This window comes from Astatotilapia calliptera, chromosome 3 (assembly GCF_900246225.1).
Source record: "Astatotilapia calliptera chromosome 3, fAstCal1.2, whole genome shotgun sequence".
Lineage (NCBI taxonomy): Eukaryota > Metazoa > Chordata > Actinopteri > Cichliformes > Cichlidae > Astatotilapia > Astatotilapia calliptera.
This window is the reverse complement of record NC_039304.1, coordinates 32569231-32582606: the sequence shown is the minus strand read 5'-3', so window position 1 is coordinate 32582606 and position 13376 is coordinate 32569231. Positions and strand designations below refer to the sequence as shown.

The 13376-nt window shown below is 36.6% G+C and overlaps 1 protein-coding gene across 1 annotated transcript; it reads right to left on the bottom strand.

The window, feature by feature from the left end:
* Positions 1-318: 318 nt before the first annotated feature.
* Positions 319-13176, bottom strand: LOC113019262 (integrin alpha-M-like). Its single transcript, XM_026162844.1, has 27 exons — positions 13126-13176; positions 12586-12700; positions 10985-11112; positions 10711-10856; positions 10260-10410; positions 8988-9138; positions 8698-8771; positions 8439-8559; positions 8161-8300; positions 7888-8034; positions 7583-7795; positions 7355-7488; positions 5867-6009; positions 5607-5758; positions 5358-5483; positions 4166-4239; positions 2407-2548; positions 2229-2327; positions 2061-2140; positions 1890-1976; positions 1734-1803; positions 1544-1639; positions 1355-1435; positions 1121-1231; positions 859-972; positions 669-779; positions 319-483 (listed from the first exon to the last, which is right to left on the bottom strand). Exons 1-27 carry the CDS (start codon positions 13174-13176, stop codon positions 454-456), a joined length of 3087 nt encoding a protein of 1028 aa, XP_026018629.1. The 3' UTR covers positions 319-453.
* Between the last annotated feature and the right edge of the window lie 200 nt (positions 13177-13376).

Here is a 13376-nt window from a genome sequence, read left to right as displayed (position 1 = left end):
TTTTATCAGGCTCATCTAACTTATATTTACTGTATAGTGATATTTACTAAGCCTCTGAATTACTTTTTAGAGTGTATGGAACTTGGCCTTCAATTTGAAGATGGTACTGGGGCTCACTCAAAATATTGCTGTAGTTTAGTTATGTGGAAAACTTTGAGGTTGCACTAAAGCACCAAAGCTCTATCCAGATCACTCAAATGTGGCCTGCTTGGAGCAGACACCAGCAGACCGTTCCAGCTATAAAAATGCTTTCCCCCACTATAAGATTTTTTACCAAGAAGAACTGTTACAACAAAGGGATAATCAACCAAACACAAATTTCCTTACTTGTTTAATGTTTGTTTTAACTTTACAGTAAATGTACAACAACAAATATGAGCTTTGTTATTCTGTTTGGGATTCATTTCCATCAGTTCCCGGTTCCAGATCGGTCTCTGCATTTTCATTCATCATCTATGGATATTTCCTCTTGAAAAAACCAGCCTAGGAGTGCAAGGGGAAAAAATGAAAGTACAGAGATTATTCATTAGACTTACATTCAAAATTAAAGCAAATAACTACATGAGTAAATATAAACTCTTGAACTTTGTTTAAAAAATTAGACATACTCTCTAAAACCCTTTCACAGCTGTGTGATGAGTTGAAAAAGTGTAAGAAGAGTCTTTCACCTTATACAGGCCAGCAGTGAGTAAAGCCAGAAAAGCCAACCCTCCCAGGGATCCTCCTATAATCTCTTTGGTGAAATTTGTCTGAGGATACACTTCTACCTCGACTATAATCTGAGAGATAAGGTAACAGAATGTGGATGATATTCAAGCTCTTGTGTAACTCAAACAAGAGAAAGTAATGCTAAATCACCTTGCGAACAGGAGGATTGTTGTTAGACACTGTTGAAAAGTAGATGTACTGGCTTTGGTCATAATCCACAGTGGCTGTACTGGTCAAGAGGAATTTAGCAGATTGAAGTCCAATCTTAGAAAAAATGAAATGAGTTAAGCCTAAATTAGGTATTATTTGATTTAACTGTAAAATGGTTATATCTGAAGATTTAACCAAAGTACTCATACATACTCAGGAAAAGTATTAATGAAACAATTTTAAAAAACTATTCTTTAATTACCTGCTCTATCCATCCTGAACTGAGATTGGCAGAGATTTCGTATGTCCTACTCTGCAGTCTTCCCATGAAGGTGTTGCACTTGAACACTCTGCACATGGCTACAGAGCAGTCCTGTGGGTGATTTAAAGAAGACTGAATGAAACAAATCTTGTATTCAGTACAATGTTGTGTTTTGAATCAGTACCATGGTTCAGTTTTAACAGGTAGGTAGCAAAAGTACAGACGGATACTTACCACCACTTTATCCTTTTGTATCTTTGGAACAAAATCTTTGACACTTGGGTCTTCATCATTTTCTGTCTGACAGTCTACAATCTGAAATACATTTAAAATAATGTCAGGGTGATTGGTCCTATTTTACCTCATTCACCCATCACACAGCTAAATCTGACCCATTTTTAGATCTTCTCACACATATATTACCTGTAGGCTGCTCAATACCCAAATCTCTTTTTCACCAAGCTTCACTGGAACCTTGATCACCACAGTGAAATTAAACGCTCTGATATCATTTGTAACCTAAAACATGGGGAGTAAAGAAAAAGCAGTCAAACACTATTATGGTTAAGTCTAATTCACACAGTCATATTTATTATATTTTATTACATTTTACCTTGATTAATTGTTGGACTGGTATCTGCAAATTATTCATCCCAAAAGTGAAATTGCTGTAACTGAAGGAGCTAAACAGATACATGTTAAACATTAAATACATACTGTGTAAAACAAAATGTGTAATTCATCTTATAACAAACAGAACAACACATACTTTTCAAATGTCATGAAAATGCTGTATTTCACATCAATCCATTTATTTTTGTAGATTTCACTCGTTGTAGCGTTCTCCTGATTTCCACTGAAAGACAGAAGTGAAATGATTTGTACTGTGTCTGTGGGGTTATTGCTTAAATGAGAAGGACCTCTACTAAATGAACAGTACCTGGTGGCATTAGCAGTGATAAAGATCTTCCTCTCTAGTTGAGTGTTTGTTTCGATACCATATGAGACAATGAAGAAAGCCTTGATTGAATTGAAGAAGAGAGAGTGATTGCTCATTTTGTTAAACTGTGTAGAAGTTAACAGACAAAATCATACCACAATAACAAACCTTAGTTTTGCTCTTGAAAATTGGCTTGTCAATAGTACAGTCTGTCTTTCCTCGGGATAAACCATCTTCACTGTCCAAAGAGTTGCACTCAATTCTTCCCTTTATTAGAAAATAAAATGACTGCCAGATGCACTGGGTGAGCAGCAAATCAATGATGAACTTGATCCTGACACATTACCTGCTGAATGGTGAACTTCCTGTAGGAGAGTCCAGCTGGGTACGTGAGAATAACACGACTGTTGTAGGAGTTTTCTCCTCTGTTCTCCACTGTGACTGTGACATTCAAAAGCTCATCGATGCCCACTTTAACCTCTGAGGATCTAACAAGAATAAAGGAAGAAGAAAACAAGACTGCACTGTGATGCTGAACTTGTAGGAGGCTAAATATAGTATAGCTTTGTGTTGAATTCTAACATATTAATAGTGGCTGTGTGGAAGCTCGCTATATCATTTTAATTTGCTGTCATTTCCTGGTGATCATAAAACACAAAAAATAACTGATGATGCATTATGAAAAAAGCTGTTACCATCCATTGATTTTCGGACACTTATCCAGGTTTGGATCATGGAGGCCTCTGTCTAGAAATGCCCTGGGTTCTTTCTCTCAGCCAGCTCCTTTAGCTCATCCAGTGGGAAATCAAAGCATTCCCAGGCCAATAAGAGATCTTGAGTAATCTAGTAATCAGAATGGATGTCTCTAGGTGTCCTAGTCAGATGCTGACCCACCTCAACTGTTTCCTGGTGATGGGTGGGAAATAGGTTTTTTTGCTACAACAGACCAGTACAGCATCCAGCATAGTTGGAGCATACCCTTCAGCATTAGTTGGTTAGTCCCTAGGAGAGGCATCTTCAACTACCTCATACAGGGACTTCATGGAAGCTGGGTACACTGACAATCAAGACATGTTTTCAAACCCAATGGTGTAGGAAAGCAACCCTCTAATCTAGCTGGGAAAACAAAACCACGGTCATACAAGTATACCCAGCCTTGCTCGTTGCCTTTCACTGATTTCATGTTTCTTTAATTACTGTCAATAAACCAACATCTCAATGATTTGAGCTATGTTTCTGTCTGTCATGGTTTGTGGGAGCATTGTGCTGGATGTTTCTGGATGGCTCTTCGGTTACGCCCTCTGGCAGGGCCACCAGCGTCGCACCTGAATTTCATCAACAGGCAGTCATAAGAGGACTACTTCAGGCAGCATGGTCTGCTGCTCCGTTCAGCCATTCTCAGTGGTCCTACCTGCCTGCCCTGCACACTGGATAACAGTCTTTGTAACTTCATCCCTCTAGATTCTCTCACAAACGTTTACCCTTCAAGCTCCGCGGTCTGGCTCGGACAGTGAACACGCAGCACCATTATCCTGCTTTGCTCTCTCTCCTCTGCTTCCCCACAGTTAAGTAATTGTTTCCTCTTCTGTTTCAGTTTTCCCACGGTCTCAATAATGCATTTTCTCCACACTCACCTCCATTTTTGCTCCTGTTTCCTCAGGCCTGAGTTTAACTTTCACTTTCAGAGTTTACTATTGTTTTCTCACAAAAGAAATAAAATTTATATAGTTCAGTGCTAAATTTGTGTTGAGTCTGCTTCTGGGTCCAGTATTCATGACCCTGTCTAAGGTTTAGAGAACCTCAATGCCTTCTTGGGGATTGGTATAATTTTGAAATAAATATTCTCTGCCATTGTTGGGTTTGTTTCTTTAATCTTAATATGTGGTGGTGATCTCTCAATCACATACTACCACCAGTGTGTGTGTGTGTGTTGTCATTGTTTGTCTCTTTTATTAGGATAAAATGATGGAGACTAAATATCAAACTGTCCCAAAATATCTATGTGCTTCAAACTTCATGATAAGTTTAAGTGTACATGTTATGAAACCTAACAAGTGACTAAAAACACAAGCAAAGCTAAACAAAGTTTTGTAATTCTGCCTCACCTGGTGAAGTTGAAATCCACTTTCAGGTTATCAACACATTTGTTGTCAGTTCCACAGTTGATCTCAAACCCTAACTGTGGAAGAGAGTGTGATGTCAAAAACATTTATATTACACATTATTCACAGAATAAATGTAAACGTTTTACAGATGAATCCAGCAAACAATTTGTGTGTTCTACCCAATGCCGGGTGTAAGATAAAGTAAAAAGTAGCCTTCTATTTTTCAGCAATGCAGTAATGTAATGTGTTACGGTACTGAATTCAGTAATTACACTTCAGTTACAATTATATTGTTACTAGTGTTGCAAAGTTTCCTTTAGTTATCTGCTGGTTGGTTGGATAAAAATGGAAAAAATATCTAATAAAATAGTGTTTTCTTGTGTGCACTTGGGCTAAAATTAGCCCATTCCAGGTTGTGTGCAGGAGGAGGGAAATAGTTGAGTGATCTACAGTAGAAATATGGACATTACTTTTATTTTTTATTGCACAAGAGGAGAAGACTGCAATGGTAAAACGCAAACTGCATCCAGGACAGAAACAGCAGCTGTTTGCACAGCTAACACTAATTGGATAATTGGAAGCATCTTTGCAGACAGCATGCTAGCAAAAAAATTAGCCAACAGAGGAACGTTAAAGCTGAGCATATGCAGACCCCAGCCCAGCTGCCAGAGCCCAGTCAGGTAAGAAAGGCAGTGATTAGCAGTCGAGCTTGAAGCCTCCATTTCTATTCATTAATGTTTCTGAAGGAGAATCACTGTTACAACCATTTCAAAATCTCTTGTGTTTATATGTAAACACTAAAGGAAAGATCATATGTGTTTTCTCATTGGGATAGGGATTGCATTGGCATGTCAGACTGTAGCCTAAGATTTATATTATTAACTTATAATTATGAGACAATGCATTTTGGGTCATTTCATGGAGTAACAAGAAAATAATGTAATGATCAGTGTAATAAACTCCTTTAGTAATTTTGTAGCATATTGGATTACTAACGATTAATTTCTAATACACAACGTTTTTAGAGTAATGACCCCAAATATGTAGCTGTGCCTGCTGTTGGTACTGGGAATAAAGTTCCTAATAATATTCTAGTACTAATTTCAACTAGAAATCTCTCCAGAATGTATGGCCTCAGCGCAAGACTGCCCTCAGATATCTGATTAATAAAGTACCTATAAAGGTTACTTACAGGATGAATGGTTGCTGTTTGAGCCTGCTGGGCAAGGCTTGGTCTGAGATTTGTGTTTGAGGGCAAACCATCAAACTTGAATTTGAGCTCATTGGAAAGTGAATTGAGAGCATCTTCTGGACAGGCCTGCAAGAAGAGATGAGTGCTGAGTTTAGATTCAGTGTTGGATGACTCTTAAAAACAAAATGGAAATCAAAATATATTGTTACACCAAGGTGAACTTTCTCTGATGTTGTTATTTGGTTTTACCTCAACAAGGAACTTCACAGTTGAGCATTTTTTTCTTATTAAGTCCACAGTAAGTAATCCTGACTGCTCTCGTTTCCCACCAACATATGCCCGGTTGCTTGGAGGTTTGCGAGTGGCATCCAGTGTTAAAGTGTAATTAATCCTTGCTTGAGCTGGAATAAATCAGTGTTTGATTTCAATGCTGCAATTTACATACATTTAGAAAACATTAAATTGCTGGGCAGTGGCTTTGTAGTTCAGAAAAACCAAGAATGATGAACCTGTGTTGACTGTAGACACTGTGCTCATGGTAAAGCAAATTTCAGCTGTGTTCTGCAGTGGTTTTGAGCAGTCTACATTCTGAGTAGGGATTTGGATTGGGCTGAATGACACCTCAGCTTCAACCATTACTATGGGTCTTGATCTAGAAAGTAGGAAAACACATGTGAACAAGATTTGACTTTTTGTTCTGACCTGAATTAGTAACAAGACTTCAATCTAATCTTTCCTTTGCCCTAACATTTCATTTGAACAACTACAGCTCAAACATTTTGAGACATTTAACACCTAATAGTCCTGAAACCTTTTAAATGATAGATGATGATTTATGGAATAATGAATTATAAATCAGGAATGCTTTTTAATGGAATATGTATGTAGATGTACATCAACATAGACCTATTTCCCATCACCATCACTCTTGTGTGCCAGTGGTGTAACTTCACAGTATTAATGGGTGGATTAAATGATACCTATTTGATAATGTCAGCAGTGCTGAAACACATGGTATTGTATGAAAACATTTTTTATATTGCATGCATTTCCATTTCTGTATGAACAAAGTTACCGTTTCACACATTTACTGCTTTTTTTAAATCAGCAGAGCATTTTTCATCATGTGGTAAAATAATTTGAAAAAAATGTCTAATCCCTTTGACTCCATAAACTTTTTGCCATGATCCTGTGTTTATGTATTTGGACATTTTGATTCTATCTTATTTAGCATTCTACAGTTCAGTTTTACGTTCCTGGTTTTGGCTCTTTTAGTTTTGTTTCTGCTTTGTGTAATATTTGTATTTTGTGGTCTTTGTTTTGTCGTCTAGCCTTTAGGTACCTCTTACCATGTTAGTTTATCTCTTGTCCCTGTATTTTATGTTCCCTCCTGTTACCCTGGTCTGTTGTGTCCTCTTGTCAGGTTACTCCCAATCCTAATGTCAAGTTCATGCATCTTAGTTTGTTTCTCAGTGTTGTTACTTCCTCTTTTATTTTGACAGTCTCTTGTCCTGTATACATCTCATGTGCTGGTAGTGTGTAAGTAGTTTCAGCTGTTCTTCCATCTGTTGCGCATCCTCTCATAATCGCATGTATTTAAGTCCTCAGTCTCCCTTCGATCTTTGTCATGTCATCTCCGTCTGCTGTGTCTGCTCTTTTCTTTTCTTTTGTTCCATGTTCACTCCTAGTCGTTAATTCCAAGTTTCTTAGTCCTAGCTTCCAATTTATCTTTTGTTTGTTTCTAATGCTTCTAGACAACGGTTTTACCCTCAATCTGTATTTCTTGAAAAATCATAAATCCCTTATAATGAATGACTCAATCATTTATGATGAATTTATTGATATGTAACCTATATGCAGTTCTTATTATGGTGACCTTTCAAATTTACATAAGATTTGACAGGTAGTGCATTTGTTAAGATTGCAAACTAACAACAATGGTGGAATTACCACAGATAACTATAATGCTTGACTGGACTATCTGGACTGTGACTTACCTCAGTAAAACAACTCTACCCTTTGAACCCACCGCTAAGTCAGGCAGTTCATCACCACTCTGGTCAAAAGATGACTGACTGATTGACAGGCCAAAGAACTTCAGTCCTGACTGGACCTCAGAGCCAGTTATTCTCTGTGTACATGAAAACATTTTAATTAATTAAGCTGCAGATTGTATATTGATAAATAAGTTTGGTCATCTTTTTGAATTCCTCGATGTTGTGTACCTGTGAGTAAGTAGGACTGATTCTTCCTCCTCCTTCACTGTGGAATATGTAGATGCTGCCTTCACCATTATTCTCCAATGGTGCTCCAACTGCCAAATCCCTGAATCCATCTGAGTTTAGATCAGGCAGCACAGCAAGAGAAGAGCCGAACCTTCCTTTGACAGCTGCATGTCCTCTTAGTACTAATGGATCATCAAAATTACACTCTACAAACTAAAAGCAGGAGAGTGAATATTATATGATCATTAGGGAAGTTGACAAATAAACTAATTCATTTAATTGAAGTGGATAAAACTTTGATTTACCAAACCAGTTAGTCTGCAAACATAAACTCTTCCCTCTCTATCAGGCTCCGTGTACATTGGGGCTGATATGAAGATTAGATCAGTGATATCATCATTATTTATGTCCATGGTACACACCTCTGCCCCGAAATATTCACCAGTCTGATACTGTGTAAGAAACACATTATTGATGAAAATAGTCGCATAAAGCCAAATGACAACAATTTGTATTTAAGAAAGTATTTACTACCAGTTAATAATCCCATTCAGTTTGGTCTTGCTGTAAATACATACCTGTGATGCCAACGGCTCAATCTTTTGGTTTTCAAAGCTTTCTCTGTTAACAGCGACCACAGCTCCTCTGTGTTTATATCTTGGAGCACCAACAATTGTCAGGGAACCACTTTGGGTTTTAGCAGTTGCCATGGAGTAACCTAGAATTTAGGTAGGCAAAAAGAGAAGATAGATATAAAATCTGATATACGTATTTGTGTGAAAGAATTACAGCAGAGCTGTGTATATACATGATTACATGTGTATGAGTTAGATTGTTAAAGCTGTAATATTCTTACCAAGATAGCTGTCAGGCTCAAAAGACACATCCTCATATGTTTTCACCTTCTGGCCTCCTGTTGTGTATTGCACGTAGCCTCCCTTCCACTGGTTTGCACCAACAATAGACATCTGAATTCCCTACAGTGCAGACAGGAAATACATTTTATATACAATTTATTTTACCTTTAAAATCTGGACTCTTGTTTTTATAAAAAGTGTTTGAATCTCTCTTTCTATGACTAGACTGTCTGGTGAGTTTCAGGTAGTTTTAATTACCTCGGGCGCAATAACTGCACTGAATCCCTCCTGAGACATTTCCATTTTCAGTGAGACTCCACCGGTTTGAGATCCTGTAAAAATATAAAAAGGTTTATTGATAGACACAACACAGCGCATTACACTAGTAATTTAGTGTAATGATATCTGTTTATTATAAAGGTGCCTCAATAGTTATTTTTCATTTCACTAATGCTTCGACCTTTAGCCTCAAGCAATGATACAATAATGCAATGTAACATTTACAGAAATTTTATCAAAGCTTGCTAAATGTTAAATATATAATTTACCTTCAATGGAAAAGATTTTGTCCTGCAAACTCTGCCGGATTATTTCAAGTGCGTTGAAGTTCTGCACTTGAAACACGTGATTGCCTGAGGGAGACGATGCAATGGTGCGTAGTTCTTTTTTTGCTTCAGTCAGAATAAATGCATTCCCCACCTAGGGTTGTTTAAAACATGTGTTTACATTTAATGCAAAATTATTTATCTGATTTTATTAAAACTTTAATGCAGTTTAATACAAAGATTAATACAGTCTATGTTTCCATTATTAATTTAGCTTTTTTATTTATTGAAATTTGAGCATGGTACTGTAATTAGATACCACTCCTGCATATTCAATGATCAGCTGTAAATGCTGGGAGTGTAAATGCAGCTCCTCGTCCAGTTCAATTCAGTTTAATTTTATTTATACAGCGCCAAATCATAACAGCCATCGCCTCAAGGCGCTTTATATTGTAAGGAAGACCCTACAATAATACATACAGAGAAAAAACCAACACACATATGGCCCCCGATGAGCAAGCACTTTGGGAAGGAAAAACTCCCTTTTAACAGGAAGAAACCTCTAGCAGAACCAGGTTCAAAGAGGGACGGCTATCTGCCAGCAGATGCAGAGAGGTCTATTAACACATAGTGAGTGAGAAAGGTGACTGAAAAAGAAATAATCAATGCATCATGGGAATCCCCAGCAGCCTACGTCTATTGCAGCATAACTAAGGGAGGATTCGGGGTCACCTGATTCAGCCCTAACTATATGCTTTAGCAAAAAGGAAAGTTTTAAGTCTAATCTTGAAAGTAGGGATAGTGTCTGTCTCTCGAATCCAAACTGGAAGCTGATTCCACAGAAGAGGGGCCTGAAAACTGAAGGCTCTCCCTCCTATTCTACTTTTAAATAATATAGGAACAACAAGTAAGCCTGCAGTGCAAGAGCAAAGTTCTCCAATGGGGTGATATGGTACTATAAGGTCATTAAGATAAGATGGAGCCTGATTATTTAAGACCTTGTTTGTGAGGAGCAGGATTTTGAGTTTAATCCTGGCTATTGTTAACATTAACTATTATTAATGTTAATTTCTCCAATAGAGGAGAAATTAACATTAACAATAGTGTGAAAACAGTGTGATGATATGGCCCGGGTTTCCATGGTTTCTGTGAAGGTGGCTCATTACTTTGCTCCATATACTGTAGGATCATGTGACTGTAGTCTAATAAATAACCAAAACACATTATTAGTATAAATTTCAACATTATGCAGGTTTAAATAATGGAGGTACTTACCCCAATCACAAATCGAACAATGTTTTGATTCCCTGCTAGCTGTGTTGCATTTTCCAGGTCATACCGGTCATTAGATTCTCCATCAGTAATTACTATCAAGACTTTCTTCACATCTGGTCTGGAACCTCTTTGTGGTGTGAAAACATTGTTTCTGTCAAATTAAAAAATAAACAAATCTAATTTCAACATAAAACATGTTTTTACAGTGCACATTTTGATCATAGAGTAAATTGCATGAATGATTATTATTTTGCATGCATCCATTTGTTTTGTATTATCGCTCATGGACATTTTAGTATTTTGCAAATCTAGTTAATGCAAGTTCTTCTTTTAAAACTCTTGCATCAGTCAATACAGTTTTTAGTGTGGTCAGTCTCAAAAAGAAAATTATCAGGAAGTCTGTCAAGATCATTTAACTTTAATGCTTCAGTAATATCATTGCAACCCTTACACAACATGTCTGATGGCCTTAGCTGTGTAAGTTGATCCCTCCAGCTGTGTGATTCCATCGATTTCAGTCTTTAGTGATCCAGATGAGGAAAATTTCTTGAAATAAAAATGAACCCGAGGTAACGAGGAAAACTGGGAAACAGAAAACTGAAGAAAGGGAGAAACAATATAAAAAAATATAAAATAGCCTTTTTTTTCATGGAGATAAATGAAAAGCAGGTGAAACTATTTGTGTCTGTAATACGATATAACTGACAGGTAGTACAGTGTCTTACCTGTGCATCAACTGACAGAAATGCCTGGATTAGATCTTCCACAAACTTCATCATTGTTTGAAAATCAGGGACAGATACGCTGCCTGAACCATCCAACAGAAAAGCAATGTCTACTTGTGTCGGGCACACTATCAAAGAGATGAATTGAAATTGATTATTTTAGGTGAATTTTAACATTTTAGCAAATCGACTATGAATACCCACATATTTAGACAATTAGTCCTTTAAAAGAAGAAAGAAAAAAAGAAATTAAGATTAAGAGATTAAATTAGTTTAAAGAAGTCTTAAAACTGCTTACAGAAGCCTAATTTTGTTATTAAGCTAATTTAGTTATTTGTAGCCTTGATTTTTGCATTCAGTTCTAATTACTTTAATTTTCTTCCTGTATTACAGTCATAGAAACAATGGTTTGTGCAGGGAAGAGGAAAATGGTGGAGATTTGGACAATACTTTTATTTTATTTTATTTTATTTTTTTGACCATGAAGGGACACGAGCATGATGGTAACATGCAAACCCCATCCAGGACATAAACAGCTGCATTAAACTGCTAACACAACATCAGATGTTTGCAAACATCTGTACAGACAGCATGCTAACACAACGCTTTGAATCAACCCAGAATGATGTTAAAGCTGAGTGTATAGAGCATTGTGTTCAAACTTACAACACTAAAAGAAAGACCCTCTGTACTGTATGTTCTTGTTACGGTTGGAAATTGTGTTACGGTGAGCGACAGTAGCCTCATGTTTACGTTGTTCTTATGTAACAGGAATACATCGTGATGTAACACACAGCAACACAAATTATTTTCTCCAGGAAAACCATAATACATTACTTATTTGCATACAGAGCTTTAAAGAAGTCGTAAGTAGCTTTAGAGGGAAGTAAACTTCTCGGTCTCCTTTTAATTTTTTCCCCCAAAGGTCTTGTGTGTCTGTACTAGTCTTCTTGCATTTTGTCATGCATTGCATAACCCAAAAAACCAGGCTTAGTTTCGTTTTTGTAATGAATTTGAAATCAAATGGGGTGTTTTTGTATTTGTTTTTCAAATAACACTTTCATTTTACATGCAGATATGGTTATTTCATTCTGAATAATTGAAGAGACCATCTCAAAAAAATTCTGATCATTAGAATTAAATACATTTTTATGCTGTAGATTTAATCTTGGCTAGCTCAAATTTTACCATCATTTGTTTCAGTGTTGATGGATTCAGGTCAAATTAGTCTAGAAAAGCTCTTTGGATAAAACTATAATACAATGAATCCAAACAGACAATCTGAAATAAGGCTTAGACGGGAAAACTGTAAACAAACAAAAAAATAATCAACAAATCATACAACTTATACTTATATTCATCTATGAGTAATCACATCTCACACAAACATAATTTTCTATTTACTGTTTCTGATTAACCCTTAATTGCTGGAATATATAAGAGAAGTCTTGAGACAGTTTCAGTTGATTTGAGATTATACAAGCACAAATATAAATGATTGTAAGACTATGTTCAAGTAAAAATGCAAGAGATTTTTATTAAGGAGGCACCGGGACTCTAATTATTAAGGACACATTTTCACAAACTCCATTTATTGTTACCGTCTGGAGAAGAAGGTACAGGTGGTCCAAATGTATTAGATCGGTCCATGTGAAAACACACACCGTTGTACATGGTGATACTTTTGCAGTCCCTTGGAATTGTTGGACCACACACCTGAGAGGAGACAAAGTCAAGTTCCCATAAAGTCCCATAAACATCGGTTCAATCCTTATAAAATCAACCAAAACTGAAAAAAAAAATGTAGATTTTAAAAAATAACTTCAGTCTATTTAAAGCCATTCAAATGTGTCCCTTAATGCTATTAAAAAAATCCATGTTAGAGGCCACCAAAGTATCTGGGGTGTGTAAAAACTTTTAGCGCATACATGTTTTTAAATAACAATTTTGCATTGACTTCTACTTCATTGAATATGCTGAAGTTATTGTAAACCCTGATTCTGTGAAGGACAGGTGGGAGGCACACTGGTTTTTCATGGGATGACCTTCATGCAACAATAACAAGACATATAAGGATAGAGGATGTTGATCCTCAGTGCTTTTAACAAAGTTCTCATAGTGTCTGCAGTTCAGTAACTCACCACAGTGTTTTGTGTTGCGGGATCACTTTTCATTGTCAGACCAAGAGACATGTTGACTGCAAAATCTGGTGCTGTATTGAAAGTGTATTGAAAATTTAAATACTAATAAAAGGCAATTGAAAGGAAAAAAACAAGACTTAAATCGATGACTGCAAAGAACCATGACTGAAACATTTCCCCATTTGATATGACAAGTGTTAGACATCGAAACTTCTCTCCACTGTGAACCAGGATGTATAACAGGCAGCTTT

Excerpts from the sequence above, each read along its gene's own strand:
- LOC113019262 (XM_026162844.1), bottom strand. The coding sequence starts at position 13,176 with ATGTCTCTTGGTCTGACAATGAAAAGTGATCCCGCAACACAAAACACT. Across the intron at positions 12,701-13,125 it reads CCGCAACACAAAACACTGTG|GTGTGTGGTCCAACAATTCC; the intron begins GTGAGTTACTGA and ends GTCTCCTCTCAG. Across the intron at positions 4,240-5,357 it reads AAACAGCAACCATTCATCCT|TTAGGGTTTGAGATCAACTG; the intron begins GTAAGTAACCTT and ends TCTCTTCCACAG.